The sequence below is a fragment of the Pleurodeles waltl genome, chromosome 8 (assembly GCF_031143425.1).
Source record: "Pleurodeles waltl isolate 20211129_DDA chromosome 8, aPleWal1.hap1.20221129, whole genome shotgun sequence".
Classification (NCBI taxonomy): Eukaryota; Metazoa; Chordata; class Amphibia; order Caudata; family Salamandridae; genus Pleurodeles; species Pleurodeles waltl.
The window spans coordinates 1,259,420,566-1,259,441,510 of record NC_090447.1 but is presented as its reverse complement, the minus strand read 5'-3'; the positions used below and the strand labels follow the sequence as shown (position 1 = coordinate 1,259,441,510).

The following is a 20,945-nucleotide window of genomic DNA, read 5'->3' as shown; positions in this document are numbered from 1 at the left end:
TCTAGTGGAGAAGCACATGCACTTTAGCACTTTAAGCAGCTCATGTCAGGCCGATCCTAAAAAAAGCCAATCTGGCCTGGGCAAATCTTCCCAATTATTGCGCTATTTCATTGCTTCCTTTGTTGGATAAAATGCTCGAGAGATTAATAAGTAAACAAATAATGGAATACATCAAGTCGAATAAAAGTTTGGATCCGTCATAGTACAGAGAAGGTATTGGTTGCTGGTATCGATCATATCCGAGCCTGTCTTGACACCAGTTTACCATCCATGCTTGTGCTGCTGGATTTATCTGCAGCTTTTGATACGATAAATCATCACAGACTACTGTGCAGACTGCAAGAGGTTGGAATTCCCAGAGCAGGGTTTCACTGGTTCACTGACTTTCTATCCAACAGAACACAAACCATAGTATGGGGGATTATAACTGCCACATCCTAAGGATGGATAAGAGGGTGCCACACGGCCCTAGTCTCAGCCCTATGCTTTTTAACGTATATGTATCCCCCCTTGCTACATTGTTAAAGACTTTGGGTTTGATATAATCTCTTACATGGATGATACACAGTTAATTATCTCTTTGACAGAAATCTGCATAAAGCCAAAGAACGCTTTGCTTTAAGAATGAAAGCAATGGCCACCTGGATGACAGAGAACTGCCTCCAGCTGAATGCTGGTAAAACAGAAATCATGCTGTTTGGCAAGGCTCAACAGCTTTGGGCCTTTGATTAGTGGCCATATGAACCTGGGATCGCCCCCATGCCAAAACAGGAAGTTAAAAACTAATTTCTATGAAAGAGCTGACCATGTCAATTTCTGTCTCTTGTTTTTGCGTATACTCAGAAGAGTTTTCCCTTCCTTTCTCTGGCAGCAAGGAAAACCGTGGTTCAAGCTCTGGTAATCAGTCGCTTGGATTATGGCAATGTATTATTGCCCATAGGGAAATGAGACGCTGTTGTCCAAATTACAGGTTGTGCATAATACTGCCGCCCGCCTCATTCGTAATCTTTCTGCTGGCTCAGCTTCTGCACCCCTTTTGCACTCTCTTCACTGGTTACCAGTCTGTAAGAGAATTGTTTTTCGAAATTTGCCTAACACATAAGGCCTTGATTGGCAAAGGTCCACTCCGTCTATCTCAAAAACGTATCCAATATCATCCCTCAAGGTGTCTAAGATACAGCGATAAAGCTTTGCTCACAATACCACAAATCAATAAGGCTCGTTCATGGGGGCAATCTTTTTTGTACTTGGCCCCGTTTTATTGGAACAGCTTCCACTGCGTATTCGCACCAGCACTGATCACCTTTTATTTAGGGAAGCTGTAAAGACAGCATTGTTCTAACTTAGCTGCCTCCTTTGACTGCAACCTACGGTTGCTCTGGGATACTCTTTTAGGGTGATTCATACTCATTATAAATTAAATTAACATAATATAACACTAGTCATCAGGGGTAAAGTGCTCAGAGTCCTAAAGCCAACAAAATGATACAGCAAAAATTTAAGGCAAACAGGCAAAATGTTTGTGGGAAGACCACCCTAAGGCTGACAGGTGTAACACTCCTGTTTAACATCTGTAAATATTAAAAGGATGCAATTGGTAGATTGCAAGTGTTTATAACTGGTGTGTAGATTGTGAATTTAATTTGCTGGTCTGCCAGGTGGTCACCGTGCCTTGGTTTGCACACGTGTGTTTCACTCCCATCCTGCCTCCACCTATCGGACCTCGTTTCTTGCCTACCTTCTCCTACCCATGCTGCTGCCATGTGACATCTGTCACGCACATGCCAAACCAGGCTATCTGACCCAGGTCAAGTACAGGTGACCAGGAGTCCCTTTTCTCTTTTACATTCTTCCTCTAATTTTGTGGCTGGGGACTGGTATCACTGGGTCACTTTCCTGTGAGGAGGAAAGTGGAGCTTTTCAGTCTGGCTGTGAGTGTGTAAAGAGGAGAGCATGTGTTGTGTTTTCATAAACAAAGTTATGAGGTGGGCGGATCTCCCTTGAATCTCGAATACATTTTCTGTAACTCTGCAGAATTCCGCGGAGTAAAACTTACAGAGTTCCGTCCACCCCTAGACACAAGTAGTCTCCCACAGATACCGTGGCACTGCAGAGTAAGAAAGCTGAGAACAAGAAAATTTGTTGTTGCAAAGACACAGTTCACCTGAGAACCTATCTAACAAGCAGCACAGTGCCCCAAAGCATCCACAGGCCTACATCACACCACCCAAGCAGATCTGTGTGAAGCCCTCAATAACGGACTGCTACAAGGGAACACCAAACCAGGGTTAATAACACAAACGATCACTTAAGCAAAGGATGCAAACATACATGAAAAAATGATAACTTACATGTTTATTACTGTCAGGTTAGGATATTTTGGGAATCTGGCAAATATGGCTTATGTCAAGCTCGTGTTACTTTTTCTATATTTGAATGCCCTTGAATAAATTGAATATTTTCTGTCATATATGCAAGCACTGTCAATGGGTATTTATTAATGAATGTGAACTGTTTTGTTTTACCTTAGATGTGGCTCCACATGATTTCTGCTCTGCGTATCCTTCCTTCTGAATCCCTTGTTGCATCTTGTGTTTGAAGGGACAGGGAACATCATCTCCGTTAGAGCTATTGTCATCTGGTACAATGGGAAGAACTTTTCTAGTGACAATGTTGTGTAACACAGCACACCACACAACAGTCATGCACGTGGTTTTAGAAGAGTTCTGCAGTGCATCTCTACTTTGTGCAGACATCGGAACCTGCTCTTCAGGAGCCCAACTTCACATTCCCCGATCTGAACGTGGGCACCTGTGCACAATTATGTTACACCTTTCACTGGATTTCACTGCATTCAGGTATGTGGTGAGGAGCCAGGTACATATAGTGTACCCACTGTCACCTAAAAGAGCAATGTAAGACTCATCACTGATTTTTATTCCTATAGTGTGTTTGGAAGGGCAATTTGAGTGCCAATCCTGTGCCACACAGCTCCAATTACATTTTGAAAACCTTGCAAAGGCATTCTGTGACACACCTCCTGCTGTTGTTACAATGCCTGGACAACTGCCTGAGGCAAGAAGGTACAGTAAGCATTGGACTGCCACACATGTGGGCCTAACCTCATTTCAAAAGGGTCTTTTTACATGATCCTGAGCAAAACACATCAAAAAGGACATGCATCACATGTCTGCTCAGTCTATATTTCATATATTTCTCCCCTCTGTGTTTGAGCAAATATTTTTGTCTTTACCTAAAATAGGCTTTCTTGCTATGGTCTCCTCTTCCTCTGCTGCAGTGCCTATGGCCTCATGTTCCTAGCCATCACATAAAGGGCAGCCATTTATAAGAGATGCACAAACTGTGTTTATAACTTGCACTAGGTTATCACCTGCTTTAGTTGATGGCATTTAGCAAGTTGTAGCAGGTACAAAACCTCTGTTTGTAACCATTCACAATTTGCAAATTTTAGTACATTGCAGTTGGAATTGACAGAAATGAGTTTTTAGCGAATCTCTAAATTGGATAACAAAATGTACAATTTGGTTTTGTCTGGGTTGACTTGCAAATTTTTGAGAAGAGCTTTTGTACTTTTTTATACTTTGCACCATCTTGCTTTTGCATTTGCAAACCAGTTTGGGGCTGGTTTATGACTCGCAAAACCTTACTACATCTGTCATATACAGTAGTTGTTACTATATACAGAATGCAACTAGGAAGCATCAATTTAGTCAAAACCATTTTCGGACTGAACTGAATAAAAAACATATTGTTTTTTATTCCTAAACATAAGTTACTATGCTGAATGTGAAGTTGGAAAAAAGGTTTTTGTTTTTTCCCTGACACTGTGCTGCAAAAATACATTTTCGTTGACTTTTCACGGCAAAAGCTTTTTTCCCCCTGATGCTTATTCATTACGTAGAACCTCTGATGTTCATACCATGTTTTACTGTAAATGCACATGCTGTGCATTCTTCTACCATCTAGTGTTGGGCTCGCACATTTGCACGTTTTTTTTCTTCGATGAAAAGCTTTTGAGTCCCAGGATACACTGTGACTCCACCCTTAGTTTGCAATGTGCATGAGCACCAACTCAATGTTAGGCTCTATTTTTTCCACCAACAGGTTTAAATGTGTACCAATGGAACTCAGACTCAAACCTATGTGTTCTCTATGTTTCCTTCAGCCCCACAAAATAAACTTTGACCTTTCACCTCAACCAAACCATAGAGCTTTCAATCCTCTTTCCTTAGTTAGACTCAGTAGCAGAGAGAGCCGTTCACACCCTGAATGTCAAAAGGATTCTCATGTACTACACTAATCAAACAAAGCCCTATCCCGAAGGCTGACTAATTGTTCATAGTCTTTGACAAACCCCACAAGGGCCAGCCTATCTCCAAAGTCGGCATTCCAAGAATGATAGTCGAGTGCATCTCAATTTGCTAGCACAAAGCTATAGAGCCCTGTTAACCTCAAAGCACGCTCTACACACAGAAAAGCTGCTACCATGGCCAGTCACGGAAATATCCCGCTGACATGTAGGACAGCCACTTGGTCAACCCCAAACACTTTCGCCAAGCATTTTTGCGTCGATATCCTAGCCTGATGGCACCCACTGGTTGGCTAGACAGTCAAAAGGACTTTATTTCAGACATCTGTGGCATCCACACGGTAGCCACTGCTTGTAGTGGACTATGCTTTGTAGTCCATGCAGAGCATGTGTATTTACAGCACCACATCCCACTAAAGGAAAATGGCAGACGTATGCTGAGCATGTGAATCTACAGCACTATGAGCTACAATCAGATGCCTTACAGAGTAAGTAACATTTTCCTTACAAAACACAGGTTACTAGTGATTAGTAAAAAAAGATTGACCATCCTTATGAGAAACAAAGATTGAAAAATACATTAGCATTCAAGATTGTGTAAGTTTTGTATGGAAATGTGACACTCCAACGGAAGAGAAAATATAAGGAAATTGTCTTTCAATGTTGCAGGATTTCAAGTTAAACATGCATTTTCCTCACTTGCTGACTGGAAAAAGGAAATTCCTCACACTCTAAATACAGAGTTTCGGTATCACTACCAAATTCCACTGCATATCCCTAACTTGGCAGAGTTGGACTTAAAATATGGAGCTTATGCAAATTTGCACTGCCCAGCACAAGGAGCTGGTAAGATGACGTTTTGATCTCAAATGTTAGATATGTCTATGCAGAGCTCTACTGTAAATTCTTAAACAGTATGTTAGTGTTTCAAATGATGCAAAATGCATTGAATAGTTTGTATATAAATTCACATACTAAATCTTTTTTTTTTTTTTTTTAAGTAGCCACATATACCCAAATGAAGTTATGATGAAATCGTCACATCAAATACTTTTTGTTCCCTCTGCTTTAGACACCCTCTTCATATTTTAGTTTTCATATGAAAGCTTGTTTTCTGTTTGAGATGCTATCACTTTAAACTAACTGTTCAATTTGCTGTACACCACAAATGTAATTTCCTCACCCTGTTACATATTCTGATGTCTTGGGGCAAGGTACAGAATTGCAGGATGCCTACCTGTCAAAAGCAGTTATCACTCATAAATACATTTGTGTCTGTTTGAAACTGGGTCTCTAGTTGTCAGAGGTATGCACCCTGTCCAGGTACGGACTACATTCCTAGTCAGGGTAAGTCACAACACAACCTAAATTATCCTGTGCGCACCCTCCAGTAGCTTGGCACAGAGCAGACAGGCTTAACTTAGAAGGCAATGTGTAAAGTGCTTGTGCAATAACTCATACAGTAACACAGTGAAAACACCACAAAAAGTACTCCACACCAGTTTAGGAAAATAGATAATATTTATCTGAATAGAAAAAGACTAAATCGACAAGAATCCAATATGCACAAGTCCAAATATCACCTTTTAGAAGTTTAAGTAAGTCAGTTAATAGGAATCAATATAATGTCATAGATAATTGGCATTGCTGAACTTCAGGGAACAGTTGCTAAATTATTGACAAGGAAAGATTTGTAGAGTTGTGCTTTATGTCAATTAAATAGTTGATGTATTAATTGAAATTTGTAATCATTTCTTTCAGTGGGGCCAGGCATTATTTTTGTCCTCTTCCATGTTGTTCTTAATGATATATTGATTGCTCAGTGACTCAACTTAATGGCAATTACTGGTCAGTATTCTTCTACCTTCAGACCTTTAAAAAAATATAATAGGCCTGAAATAAATCTTCTCTCACTCTTGAAACCAGTATGAGACTACTGACAGCTTCACCTAGGACACACACCAGGGTCTCGGTGGCGGTCGGATCACAACATTACGACCGCGTCGGAATCTTTGCAGAGAGTGAACATTGCTAGGATGCTGGTGCACCCTCCTCACTACAGCATTGCCGCCGGCTCCATTATGAGCCACAGATAATGCTGTAGGCTGTTTCCCACTGGGTCAGCGGGCGGAAACTGAGGCTTCCACCCGCTGACCCAGCAGGAAACTTGTAATGGGCCCGGCGGGGATGCAGCCACAGTGGCGGCAACCTCCCAGTCAGGATTTCGGCAGACGGGCTTTTACATCCACTGAAATTGTAATAAGGCCGTATATGTGGAATGCCCACTAATGCGTATATGTTTTAGTTTAAAAAATAAACATCTGCGGATTGTCATTGGCGTGATGTGTTATAGATATTTTGTATGCTAACATGAAGGTGGATTGTCAGTATTGAACATACTAATTCTGCTTTAACTTGATGACTTTGTTTTCATTTTAGGAACTTTTTATCCAGATAAGTCTAGTGAATCCTGACATTTCATAAGTATTCTGTATTCATAATTTATTATGACAGTTCACGTTGTTTACATAAACCTTCTCTCTGTTTAGGTGTAGTCTGTTTTTGTAATGGTGAGGTGTATCTGAGCCTAAAGCACTATTCACACGTACCATAGTTTGACAAGTTTTAAGTGAGTCCAAGTGCAAACTAAAGACGTACCTCTTCTGGACTAATAGTAACAACACATCTTTTTTCATATGGCATTTTCACATGCCAAAATGTGAAAAACTGGATCTAGTGAATGTGAATGAGAGGTCTAGTAACTTAAAGAGATTTAGGGCCAGATGTATGAATCTGGCCCATTGCGATTCGGTAATTGCGATTTTTAAGAAATCGCAATTACCGACTCGCAAAGGGCCATGTATCACATTTGCGAGTCGGTAATTGCGATTTCTTAAAAATCGCAAATGCAATTACCGAATCGCAAATTGCGATACTGGCCCCATTCGCAGTTATGGGCTTGTTGGCCCATAGCTGCGAATCTTTTGCATTTCGCAAATTGCGATTTCTGAAACAGAAATCGCAATTTGGGAAAAGCAAAGGGCCAGGGTGCTGGGGGCCTAAGTCCCCCTCTCCTGCACCCCATTTTTTTTTTTACACATGTAAAGTACACACATGCCAAAAGGGCATGTGTGCTTTACATTTCAAATTTAAAAATGCAGTTTGCAGTTGTAGGGGCGGTGAGGGTTGTTTAGGGTTTATGGATGAATGATGTCCGGGCGTGTGCGATGTTTTTAGGTTTCAGGGATGGGTGGAGTTTAAGGGTGATTTGTTGTTTTAGGGTTCATGGATGTTCAGAGTTTAGGGTGGGTTTTTAAAGCTCAGATATGAGTAGCAGTTGGTTGAGTTGGTGAAGAGTTTTTAGGGTTCAGGGTGGGGTGGAAGTAGGTTGGTGAGGGGTTTTAAGGATTCAGGGATCGGTATAGGTCGGATGTAGAAAGGGCATATTAGGTTTCAGGGATAAATAACTTATGGCGACAAGTAGTTCTTATGGGCCATGGAGAACTAGTTTTAAGGCTGATGTGTTTTTTTAGGGTTCAGGTATGGTTGGATTTTGGGTGTGCAGAGGTGTTTTAAGGGCTATAGGATAGGGGGGATTTAGGCATAGAAAGGGATTTTTAGGATTTAGGAATGAGGGTGGTTGGGGTAGTGAGTGATTTTATGGTTCGATTGGAGAATTTTGGAGTAAAAGTACTTTTAGGCTTCAAGGATGACTGTAGATTAGGTGTACGAAGCGGTTTTAGGGGGCAGGAATTGATAGTTTTTAGGGGTTGTGAGGGATCAGTGATGGATAGTGTTTACACCCGAAGTAATTGTTTGGCAAAGTCAAAAAGATAAATACAACATAGTGTCCTCTGAAGTAATGCACAGAAATAAATATCTCAGTCAAAAGTGCTTCTAAAGTAAGACCTGCAACCACTGCAGTTACACTCAGAAAATAAGCATTCAAAAAACATTTTGGACCAAAAAGACATTCTTTTAATTGGTTTCTCCGAAAATATAAATGCCATTAATTCTAAAAATTTCCATTAAACAGTTTAGATTAAATGGTTTCTCAGTAATGGTATTCCATGAAATCGTTTTTCTATGAAATCACATACAACCACACTGGTAATCGGGCAAAGGTGGAAAGTGGGTCCTGTGATGCAGCTCACGCTAGTGACCTTCAATGCCTGCACTTCTAGTCCTGCGAGACTGCTTCAGGAGCTGTGGTATGCAGATACAGCTCAGTTCCATGTTATGTATATAACAAGATAGCTACATGTCCTTGTGGTATGCAGTGCATTATATTTTGGGATCTGTTTGTGGTAGATGCTGTGTTCCTGACCTGCACCTGCGTCCCCTTCTTCCACAGTAATTATTAGGTGCAAGTATAAAATATAATTTTACCTGATGAAGATAATGAGAAATGGTTTGAGAGCTTAAAACAGTATAGTGTGAATAACCCAGGCCCAACAAAAGTTCAGATTCTATGTGAAAAATAGCTCAAACAGCAGTCTGAACTAGGATCTGAAGTAGGTTGGCAACCATGGTCTCCAATACCATCTAAGGACAAATGGGTCAACATCATCCGAGAGCCTCTAGCCACAGGGAAAAGCAGTGTGTGTGATTTGACACTGTCAAGACTATAACAGTTTTTGTTGTTTTATATTATTAGGAATGCATTTATTGAAAGAGTAGTGGTGCTCCTTTCCCAACTTTAGGAACATTGCTAACTCTTTGTCATCTGATAACAGAGAAGCACTTGTGCATCATCCCAAGAACCTACTGTTTTTCTTCTTGTTTTAAAAAAAAAGAAAAACTTGTTTTTCTTATCCATCATTTCCACATGCGCCCCATGACTTTGTAAAAAGAAAATATAGAATGAACACCCAGCACCGTAAGAGTGAGAAGATTGACATTTTTTTCATTTCTTTATTTGTTGTGTAGTAGTGTTGTTTAGCGCTAGTGCAGGGAAGTAGGGGTAACTGAATGTAGGAATAAGGTGCATCAATCATGACACAATGCCAGTTAAGCAAGGAGAAGCCCATATGCCTGGTGGAAGACAAAACTGGTGGACTCACACCTTTCCAAAGTCTGCCCTGAGGTGAAAGATCCCTAGTAGAGAGGTCCTTGGGGATGAGCCTTGACAATGGAATGACATGCTGCTGAAGAGTTTATCTCCCAGCCGTAAGAGATGGAGGACTCTGATCAGTTGGTATTGTGATAACAATGACAATAGATAGATGTCCATTTGTACATTATTTTCTGTACATTTCAACAGGAAGTCTGGGGGTAGCAGTATAGTAAACACTGAAGGAAAAGACAAGTGTTAGGACCTGAGTGGCCCACTGTGGCAGGAACAACATGGTACTATCACACAAAGGGAGTAGAAATTCGAAAGCATAAATCTGATCATTTTGTTTACATGTGGCATTATTATAACTCAATAAGTGTTAATCAAATATAAAGGCTATGGGGCAAACACAATAGCAGATGAACAGTTACATGGTAGCATGTAATGCTTGCAATGAGGTGCAATACTTCCAATACGTACATTAAGTGACATTGAGGCACAGCTAGTTAAGTTGTAATAATTATTATAGTAATTATTGGATATTCACAAAGCAACCCTTCACCTGCTAATGACACTCAAGGACATCATAGATTCCAATATGTAGCTGACTATCACATTATAACTAATATTCTGGCTGTTTTAGAATATTTGGTAATGGAAAAAGTAGTTTTTGAAAAAGATGTGGGAGAATCCTTGGGGTTCACTAAAAGTGAACATTGAGTGGCTGTGACAGGTATAAACCCAGATTAACCATATGAGTGCACTATGAGAAAAATAATTTATCCGATAACAGAATTTGTACTCCTATTGCAAAGAGTTCCTTGAGATGTCTCAGGGAGATCTAGGTGGATCCGTGTGTAGACTTGAACTTGGTCTCTGGATGTTAAGAATTCCTCTCTTGTATCATTGATGGTGATGTTAGTCCTCAGCGTGCATGGAATCTATATTTTAAATCACAAATGTTTCAGTTGTTTACCAGGTATGGAAAAAGTTTGTACTGTCAAAGTGGTTTTGTCAATTGTGGATAGAAGTTTGCCAGTAGGTTGCCACCATTTCAAGACTTAATTTTAAATTCTGCATCAAAAGGGTAAAATAACAGGACATGTGGAGAAACTGTCTTAACTTTGCAAGTGATCTGTCATCATCATTTATGAATGAATACAAAATCCTGTTCCCTTTCAAACATATATCCTATGACCTAAAGGTAGAGCTGCTCACTTACAACTTACATATTTGGATGACAAATAGCCCATTGATAGGGCACAGTGTTAACTTTCTTAACCCACACTTTGGGCCTGATTACAACTTTGGAGGACGGTGGTAATCCGTCCCAAATGTGACGGATCTACCACCTACCGTATTACGAGTCCATTATATCCTATGGAACTCGTAATACGGTAGGTGGTATATCCGTCACATTTGGGACGGATTAACACCGTCCTCCAAAGTTGTAATCAGGCCCTTTATGTTTTATGAAAAGTACTGTGCAACACAGAACAATGCTTTCAATAGTTATTAAGTTATAGCTTTGCCCCATGGGCAGCCATGTCACTTTATTCTGTTTCATTCTCCTTGTACCCTTTTTCTTGAGATTGTGAAGGGATCTAAATATCCAGTTTTGTTGTGCCATACATCTGAATAATTTGCAAAATGATGTTGTCCAGTGGTTGTGCTGCATTGAACTTTTTTATATTCTGTTCGAGAAACACAATCTATCTTGAAAACACATGGCAATCTATAAAAATCAGGGGCAATGTATTTCTCAGCTAATGAAGCAGTTGTTTCTCATTTAAATTCCGAAGAAAAAAGCTTCCCTTAAGGGGAATGTTTGAAATGTTATGTAAGATGTATTTTGTGTTTCCTGTGCGCTTACATTTGTGTACAGTATATCCTCAGTAAGCTCACTAACTAGACTGGAATGTGCTTTCAGTTCCCACCGTGATAAAGGCGCATATCAAAAACCAAGAAAACAGGATTCAGCGCACTACTTACCAAAGACATTTTGGAAAGACTTATTTAGACCTTCAGTTGGTCTTACATTCTCTAGATCCAGAGGAAGTGAAAGGATATCTTCGAAAAGTTCCAAAGGATGGTAATTATTGACAGCATGGTATTTATTCAATTGCGTATAGTATAAATTTAACCTTTTATTTACAATGGGTGATAACGGTTGTTTTAGATTTTTTTTGCTTTCAACATTTTGAATAGAAATCCAGCTTCAAGTATGACATTTTAAAGAGGTTTTGAGAGTGTATAGAGAGCCTCCACCAAACATTTCCATGAATTGTGTTTTTAAAAGACAAACGTCCAAAGCTGGAGTTTGTTTCTGAAACACAAAAAACTAATGGTCCCCACACTCAGGGAGTCTTTTATCCAAGGAGGTAATTGTATATTTTTCTGTCTCTGACTTGCCAGTGTTTTCCTGAAAAAGAAGACATTACACCGTCCACCCTAAATAGGGCAGGTGGTGTTAGGTTGTGTTATGTCCTTTCTGTTGAGAGCCTCTACTCCATCAGACTGTCAGAGGGAGCTTTCCAGCAACAGTTCCTTTAGGGTCTACCCATTTCAAAATGAGACATGCCAACCTAGAGATGGCAGACATGGTTCTCCATTGTTTTATGAAGGAAAACACTATCCACCAGACCCTTAATCAGGTCCTTAGCAGGTTTGAAGTGCATCCATGCATGACTGGTGTTAATAGACCTGCTGATTACCCCTTTCCATTAAATTTGACAAAACTTGGTATCAATAATCCGACCAGAACAATGTCCTGAGAGCTACATTTAAAACAAGGGGCTTTATATAATTTTGCAAAGAATGTTAGGACGTTAAGAGGTATAAAACCATAGAGGAATCAATTGCACATACTCCCCTTTTAACTCATATAACCTTTACCTGCGTTCAGGTCATACTTAAGCAATGAGAGGCGGGCACATGCCCATCCTCTCTCTGGTCGTTATTGGATTAATTGTATTGGCATATCATCTGCTCATGGAATGTATAGGTGGGGTTAGCCTAGTAAATTTATCTCTTTACCTGCCTGGTGATTAATCTAGGTATTTGCGCTGCATTTGGACATATGGTAGAGCTCCTAGGATGAAGTTGTTTTCTGAGATGTAATATAACTATATTTGATGACATGCACTGCTTTTAGGAAATGTACATGGTTTACGCCCCTTTCACTAGGACCCAGAAAGTTTCATCATTTTAGAATTATTTTTTTCTGCATTAAATTCCAATTTACATTTAAAGCAATATTTTTCATATGTAAATTAGAGGTGGACTGATACAAGATCGCAGATGTAAAGGAGCAAATTGTGGCTCTACACGTGCTCCAAGGCTAAGGTGACTGAATAATCATCTATATTTTTGTGAACAAGTTCAATAATGGAAATAGTTAAATTCTGCCTTACAGACCATGGGGTATGAGTAGTTTATTTATATAATGACTTGAGGTATGTCTTATCCTCATGTTTAGTGCACTAATGGAGGGTGATACCTTATCAATGAGCTATCTTCCACTGTAGTTATGTTTATTGTATAAAGATATTGGCAAACCTCTTTTAATGCAAGATGTAGTCCTATAATACATGGGTCAAGGTGAAATTAAGACTCTTCAACATCCGTTGTTTGAGCACTTTTGTTCCAACATCTTAGGTGCCCTGTAGGTGTAATTCATCCTTTCTTCATCTCTTAACAGAAAGACATCCTCCATAACTCACTCTATTATCCTCCCCCTTGCTTTCCCACTACAACTTTCTTTTTCTTATTGTAGTTGTACTGCGATTATCCCTGATTCCTTTGTAACACATTTCAATAGTGAAATGGTCTGCCAACAGGAGATGAGATTTAATTTACTGACCATCACAAGATCAGTGGCGGCTGCCGCCAATCAAAAGTGGTGGGACGGGAGGGTGGGTGTCGGTGGGAGGGGGATAATAATGAAAAAAAAAAAACTTACCTGCCGCTCTGGACCTGGTGCCAGCCTCCGCAGAGCTCCTCGTCCTTCCGGCAGTCACTGGGGCACAAAGCACTGGCTCCCAATCCAGACACTGCTCCAGTGCTATACCGTGCCTGCAGTGCCAGTGCCTACAACTCCTCTTCCGTATGACCCAGCCCTGCCCTAGATTCCATGACTGCCAGAGAGACGGTGACAAATAAAATGATAATAACACTGTTTTTATTATCATTTTATTTGTCACTGCCTGACTCTGAGCAGAGGGGTGACACTCCTCCATTATTATGGAGGAGCCGTCCCTACACAAGATAATACAAATATCAAGCCATACCATGAAATTAAAGACAGGGAAGAGTCGATCATAGGGGTTCTGAACATACAGGAGTCTTCCAGTAAATCATTGAAATAGAGAAACTGAAATGTGTTCCTCTAACTGCTTATTTTACTTTTTGCCATTCTTTCTGGTGTTTTGTTCTGATGTTTTGTGCTTTGCATTCTGATATTGATACACTTGTATTTTTTATTGTTTTCACAGAGAGAAAGGCAATCCAACAATTTCTAAAAACTGTAGCTAGGAAGGAAGGTAAATCGGAAGCATCCAAAACAAAAGAATGTGACCTGCCTCCACAATCTCTGCCTCCAGCATGTCCTCCTCAGTCTTCAGTCTGAGAGTTACTTCAAAGAACCACCTATTTGATAATCCTGTGTTATGACTGCTGTTGAAAACTCAATTAGAACTCAGTTCATTTCTTATAAATAATCATAATGATGTGTTTTTTCAAATTATTTTAAATGTATTGAATTGGAAATAAGACACATTAGGGTGAGTGAATCCCAACCACTGCGAAAGAGAACAAGAGTTAAGGTTTTAAACATATATATATAGCTTGGTTTGTGGTGAGTGTAAAAATCTCCAAAACTAAGATGTCTGTATAGCTGTATCATCCACTCGAAATCAACAATCGTTACCTCATATGGACCAGGAGCAGGTGTTTCCTCACTAGAATGCTCACAACCAGAAACCACGACACCTATCACCATTCCTCAGAGCAGGACCTGGCCTGCTCCAGAGACTAAAGCTCATATAGTTTGTCTTCGAGGACCTCTCACAATTTCATGGGGAAAAAAACTCTCCATCTGTGCTACAGGAACCAGAAATGTTCTCTGAATTTGCTCCAACTCTTTATGTCTGTTCATGGTAGTGGTGCTGACATCGATAAATATCTCAATACTGGAATTATGAAATAGGACCACTTGTTCTTATATTTGCTCAAGATGTGGTCCATGTTAACTCTCTCCCAAGGCAGACAATGATCCTGGGACAACTCTGAATCTGCCTTGCGTTCCATCTTTTGGAGTTAAGATGGTGGCAGTCCAAATTAATGCACTGAGAGCCATTGATCTTCAAACGATCCGGATTGCCTGCATATAGCTCTCAACTTTCTCTAGTAAACTATCCAGCATTCTCTATGCTGTCACAAGCCTGCAGTGCAGAGGTCAGAGTAGTTCCATTCTGCGGGCTCCGACCAGCACAGCCTGGCTGCAGGTGGTCATCAAGGTTGTGTGCAGCAGATCTTATTTAGATACAATCCTCCCCCATAGAGCTGCTACATCCAGAAACTTCCACCAGCTCTTCTTCAGCATCACTCCATTATCTCTGCTTTTAAAGCTCTTAAAGCACTCCCACAATGCCTCCCAAAAGCATAGCCCCACTGCACCAAGGTGTCGCCCAAGAGTCAGGCAGCTCACATCATATAGTGCCTTGTAACTCATGCCTAAAACCAGAGGTTGAAGTGCATAAGAAAGTACAGGAATAATGATGAGGGCAATGAGAGTGGGGCAGCAAATTTAGGGGCGAGGCAACAAGAATTATGGGAACTGTTTGCATAAAATTAAAAAAGATTGGAAAAGTCGACCACTCACCTACTGCCTATAACCTCAGTGCCTGTGTGCCTCCTCCGGTTGGCTTTACCAGCATCTGGGCATCCCCACAGGGCAAAACACAGCCAACTGATTAAAAGGCAACACAGCAACACAGAGATGCCTGACAGGCACCCTCTGTACATCAGGCAAAAGACAGGCAGCAAGAAAAGCTCCATGCTTGAAGTGGTCAGAGTAAAGCTCCTGTTGCGCCGGGCTGCTGGTAGGCTCCACCACTCCCACTGCCTGCTCACAGAAACTGCACTGCCATTCCTGCATGGTCACTGCCACAAACTTTGCCTCTGGTTCGGGGTCTCTGATAAAAGGTAGCCTTATTTCACCTGTGTTGGTCTACACCTACAGTGTGATTTTGTTTAACTAGAATGTAATTTTGTTTTCAGCATTGACAGAAACCATTAGCATAGCTTCATTGTAAAAAGTATAGTCTTTAAAAATGTTTTCTAGTACAAATGTGCATTCAGGTACCACATACAAAATATTGACAATTGCTTATTTAAAAATACACCTTTTACACACTGGCAAAATGTACAAATTGTCAATGAGAAAAATGTGTTTGTCGACACACTGCTGCTGTCCAACTCCTAAAACTGTCATGCATTTTTATTCATGACTGCAGTGTAGACAGTAAGCCATAGATGTTTCTGTTTAGACGTCATTCATAGAGTACTTTGTCATATGTTCTCTTTGACCTCCAGTGAGGCCTTTCCTCTGGTTCCTGGGGCAGCCTGAGGTAACTGGGAGGTTGGAACTGCACTTTACCACTGAAGTTACAATCCCTTGGCTAATATTGCTTTCAAATTGAATGGACCAAATACTCTTGTACTTCTTATGGTTACTGCAGAAGGCAGTGTCAGAGCTTGTAATCAGATTGAGCAATATAACATATAGAAAAGGCAGATCTCCAGATATATCTGACCTTACCAATTACAATCAAATGAGGTGTGACTGTAAATATAACGTTAAACAAAGAAAGCCAGGCTGTCCTAGCACCTTCTGTAGCCTAGTTATGATCAAAAGGGATGTTCTTGTGCTTAGAACATTGTAGTGTGAGGGTCCAGATTTGCTGCAGGATGTACACCAGCCAAACTGGTTATGAATTTCACTATAATTATGTACATGATACACCTTGCGCAACTTTATAGAAGTTCATGTAGCTGAGAAGACGAAGGCGAAATGGTGGAGTTGGTAATATAAATCCACAACCTTTAAGTATTTTAATGGCGGGCCAAAACCAAATGAACCAAGGACTCTATGGCTTGGCACTTGAGCAGTTTGGCAAAGTCACAGTTTAGGTGTCCTTGAACCTTCTGGCTTTCGATGGTCAGCCATATAGGCAGAGGGCACAGTCCGGGGGGGGGATTACAAAGACTCAGATGTAGCCAGGACCGGCTTTAGGGCAGTGCGACTGGTGCAGCTGCACCTGGCACTGAGTACTTGGGTGGGCGGGGCTGTATGTTGAAATATCTTATGGGTTTAGCACCTGCTGCAGAGTTCCTTGGGCATCTAGCAGTGTTTAGGCAACAATAACAATGTCAATACAACTCTTGTGATAAATGTTTCTGCTGGAGAGAGGTCGGCTGTTTTAACTCATAATAAAGTAGTGCAGAGGGTTACTAAGCCTGCTTCAAAGACCATGCAGATCACAGAATTGTATTTTATGTAGATAGCTCAGTGGGCTACTGCTTTTGTCACAGACATTCTTTTGTTACTTACAGTTCATAAATTACAATCCTTGTATAGCACAGTGACCTATGAACTGTGGACAAACTGCATGGTATAGGTTTAAACGTTATGTTTTTCCCCATTATTTCGTTATCCTAATGTTGCTAAAAAAGGTTTGTTTTGGGTAGAAATATATACTTAATAGTAAAGCCATCCCAAACCAACATGGCACGTTTTAAATCCTGCCTTTATGCTTCTCCAGACCAAACACCCTTAAAATATACTGCCTAGTATTATGGATGGCATGTGAATTCTACATCTTGTAATTCTCATTGCCTTATGCAAAGTTTTCTGCTGACTGAGTTCCAAATGTATGATTGAGCCTGAATAATGTACTCGAGTATGAGTAGTGCTATAAAACAAACAAAAAGCATGTGAGAGAGGGACTATAGAGAGATGAGGGATGAGGGGCACTGGTGGAGACAGTAGTGAGGGAATCTGTGGAGAAGGAGGTCATTGGGGGGACCCTAAAAAAGGTTAGCACACCAGGTGCCACTAGCGCCAAAGTCAGCCCTGGTTGTAAGCTCATGGTGCCACTGGTTGTTGGGAACTGTCAAAGCATCTCCAGGGTGCTATTCAGTGGTGTTCAAAACTTCAGGAGCCCATGTCTGTAGAATAGCTGTGGGAATTGCTTTCGTTGTTGCAGGCAGCCAGGAAACCGAGGGCACACATTGGCTCCTCGCAACTGAGGCCAACCTTATACGTGTATTCCAGGCAAGGAGGCAGCATTTTCACTCTCATTTTATTATAGGATTCATTATAGCCTGGAAGTAAATAGGAAGTGGGTGCCCTCCTTCTTGCACTTAATCGCTCTAAGTTGATGCTCTATATCTTCCTTACCAAGAAACATATTTTTAACCAAGAGTAACATCCCTGTGGGATTGTTATGCTCAAAATAAGAGGTCCCATAAATAATGTTCAGCTTTAAAAAAATATATATATATAGCTGACTTATAGCTCAATGGTTTACCATATCTTATTCCACTCTATACGTTTAAGTTTATTGCAAATCACACAGTAAAAGATAAGGGGAAACATATCAGGCTAAGCTGGTCATATGTCTGCAAAATGACATTTTGGTGTCATTCAAATGCACAGTCCATGTAAGGGATACCAAATGCTTTTATGTTGACTTTTTTCCTGCCTTATTTCATACATCATATTTTCTCTCTGACCAACATAGATTTGGTCTGTTTTCTTTACACGACATATTTTAAATTGGTTGATTAATAGATAGTGTTACAGCCCTCTGTAAGTAGTAAGCAAGCATAAATGTTTTTTTTTTTTAAATAAATTGAATGAGTGTGAAAACAGGAGCCAGAGTGAAAAATTAAAACAGTAAATAGAATTTTTCAAGATACTGAAAGAATAAAGCAATAAATAGACAAGCGGGCAACTCATTTGCAAACATTGCTCGGTGTTTTATTGAATGGAAGGAATCAGTTAGAAAAACAAGCCTGAATGAAAATTGAAAGTAAAAAATAATAATCATGAACTGTAGAGGCTTCGGAAGTTACAAATAATATTTCAAGTCCTGTTTCTTATAACAACATAGCTGTTGCTTTTGCAGCCAGTAAGGTTCACGAGACTGCATTTTCGAAAGTGAGTCCCAGTAAGTGTCTTCACACTGTTGACTGTTGTCAGGAAATGCAAAGATGCAATGGGGGTGGTATCAATACCAGGACACCAGTACATCAGATAGTATACACCTTATGGGAGAAGACTTTCATGATACGAAGACCTATGTTATCCTACCTGCATTCAATTGTTGAATGTTCGGCTAAAATAGTGGTAACTGTACTCATGAATACTGATCTCATTCTATAATTATTACTTTTCCCTGTGCGTGTATGCTTTGTACTGCTAATAACCACTAATAGATGCAGTTATAATATGTGGATACTTTGGAGCTTTGTTTTTTGCTATCAAAGACTTAAATGAAGATGCAGCACCATATGGGTATTCTGTAACTTAAGTCGGCCACAGGTAAAAGAGACCTGAAGTGAGATTTGTAAGGTAGGCCTTTGCATTGAAATATAAAAACTGTTAATACGTTTTCAAATACCAGATGAACATGTAGGTATCACCTGCAAAAGCAAAGATTGATGCACTCCCCTACCATGCCTGGCCAAAGTCTTGCAGAAAAGAGTCATCCAACACCTCACTAGCCACCTTAGCAACCATTAGCTCAGCAACGCCATGCAGTCTGTACTCAGGCTCAGCTACAGTACAGAAAAAACACTCATTACTACCACAGACGACATCCACATGATCCATGATAGAGGAGACATGGCAGTCCTCATTCTCCTCAACTTCTCTGCAGAATTTGATACAGTCTCACATGCCATCTGCATCAGGTACTTGCACAAGATTGGCATCCAAGGACCTATTCCTCGCTGGATCTGCTCCTTTTTAAAGGACAGAATAAAAGTTATCAGCTTGGCACCTTATTACTCAGAAGCCCACAAATACATCTGTGGAGTGCCTCAGGGTTCATCGGTCAGCCAACACCATCTTTAACACATACATAATCCCTATGGCCAAAGCCATGCGGGCACACATGATCAACATCCTCTCGTACACTGACGACTTGCAAATCATACTCTCGCTCTCAGACACAAACCCTACCACATGAAAACAAATTCACTCCTTGCATAACCAAAATCACTAATTGAATGAAAGTCAACTGTCTCAAGCTCAACATAGACAAGACAGAAGTAGTCATCTTCAGCAAGTACACCTCCTCTCCATAGGACTCAAGTTGGTGGCTGGCCGAACCCGGACCTAAAGCCATATCCAGCACTAGACAACTAGACATAGACATGATGGAGTGTGTCCTCCAAATCATCAAATAGCTTCCAAATAGAGTGATTTCCACAATGTTAATTTAACATGGAATCATTCATTCCTTTCATCTGTATGTCCTTAAACCCTATTTGTTAATGTTATATATTTTCTTTTTAATATCTCACAGTATGATTTATTGAATCAAAACACATTTTTGTGTACTCCAAATCTTGAGTTTAATATAGCATTTCTGGACAAACCTATAGACTTCTTTACATGCCAGAATTTTACCATCTGCAAACTGGGTATAAATAAAACCAAGTCTCTCAGAATCAACAATATTCCCCATCACATGAAGGACTGGATCAACTGTGAAACTACATATGTAATACACATCATTTTCTGTCCCTGTGAATTGGTGTATATTGGTACCACCATACGTCCCCTGAAATTGAGAATATAAGAACATTTTCAAAACATCCAGAAATCAGACACTAATCCTTGAACATTTGTTAACCAATCATCAACATCACCAGAATTTCACCTTTTTATGCCTCGAACTTTTAAAGAAAAATCCTTCTGGTCAAACTTTACCTTTATGAATCGGGCCCTGAGGGGGCATAATTCATAAACGTAAAGTTAGACTTTTCGCCTAAGTCAGACTTTTTTCACAAAAGTCTAACTTGACTACTTTTCGGTATTCACAAAGGTAAGTTATTATGAGTAAAGTTAGACTTTTGGAATAAGTTAGACTTTTGGTTTAAGTTTACCCTTGTGAATACTGAAAAGTAGTAAAGTTGGACTTTTGGTCTAAGTTTACCTTTGCTAATACCGAAAAGTAGTAAAATTTGAGTTTTGGACTAAGTTTACCTTTGTGAATACTGAAAAGTAGTAAACTTATACAAAAGTTTAAGTTTACCTTTGCAAATGGGGCCCATAATTTACCACATCAGCTAGTCCTTTACAGCAACTGATAATCGTAATATCTTTGGTATTCACAAGTGTATTTGCAGGCACAGCAGGCAGTCTCATAGCTCTCCCTATGATGATCTCATTGGGTAGAAGTATTGTACTCATTTCAGTGGTACTGCAAAGACTTATTATTAGAAATGGGGTCTCTGGGTAGCAGTCAGTTTGCACTCTGTCTAAGC

The 20,945-nt window shown here is 40.1% G+C and overlaps 1 protein-coding gene across 1 annotated transcript in view; it reads left to right on the top strand.

The window, feature by feature from the left end:
* The window catches only part of TEX26 (testis expressed 26), a 107,344-nt gene extending 88,932 nt beyond the window's left edge, over window positions 1–18,412 (top strand). The window contains exons 6-8 of the mRNA XM_069202183.1: window positions 5,000–5,176; window positions 11,317–11,478; window positions 13,880–18,412. Coding sequence (XP_069058284.1) covers window positions 5,000–5,176; window positions 11,317–11,478; window positions 13,880–14,013 — 473 coding nt within the window. The 3' untranslated portion in view covers window positions 14,014–18,412. The remainder of the gene's footprint in view (window positions 1–4,999; window positions 5,177–11,316; window positions 11,479–13,879) is intronic.
* Window positions 18,413–20,945: the final 2,533 nt, after the last annotated feature.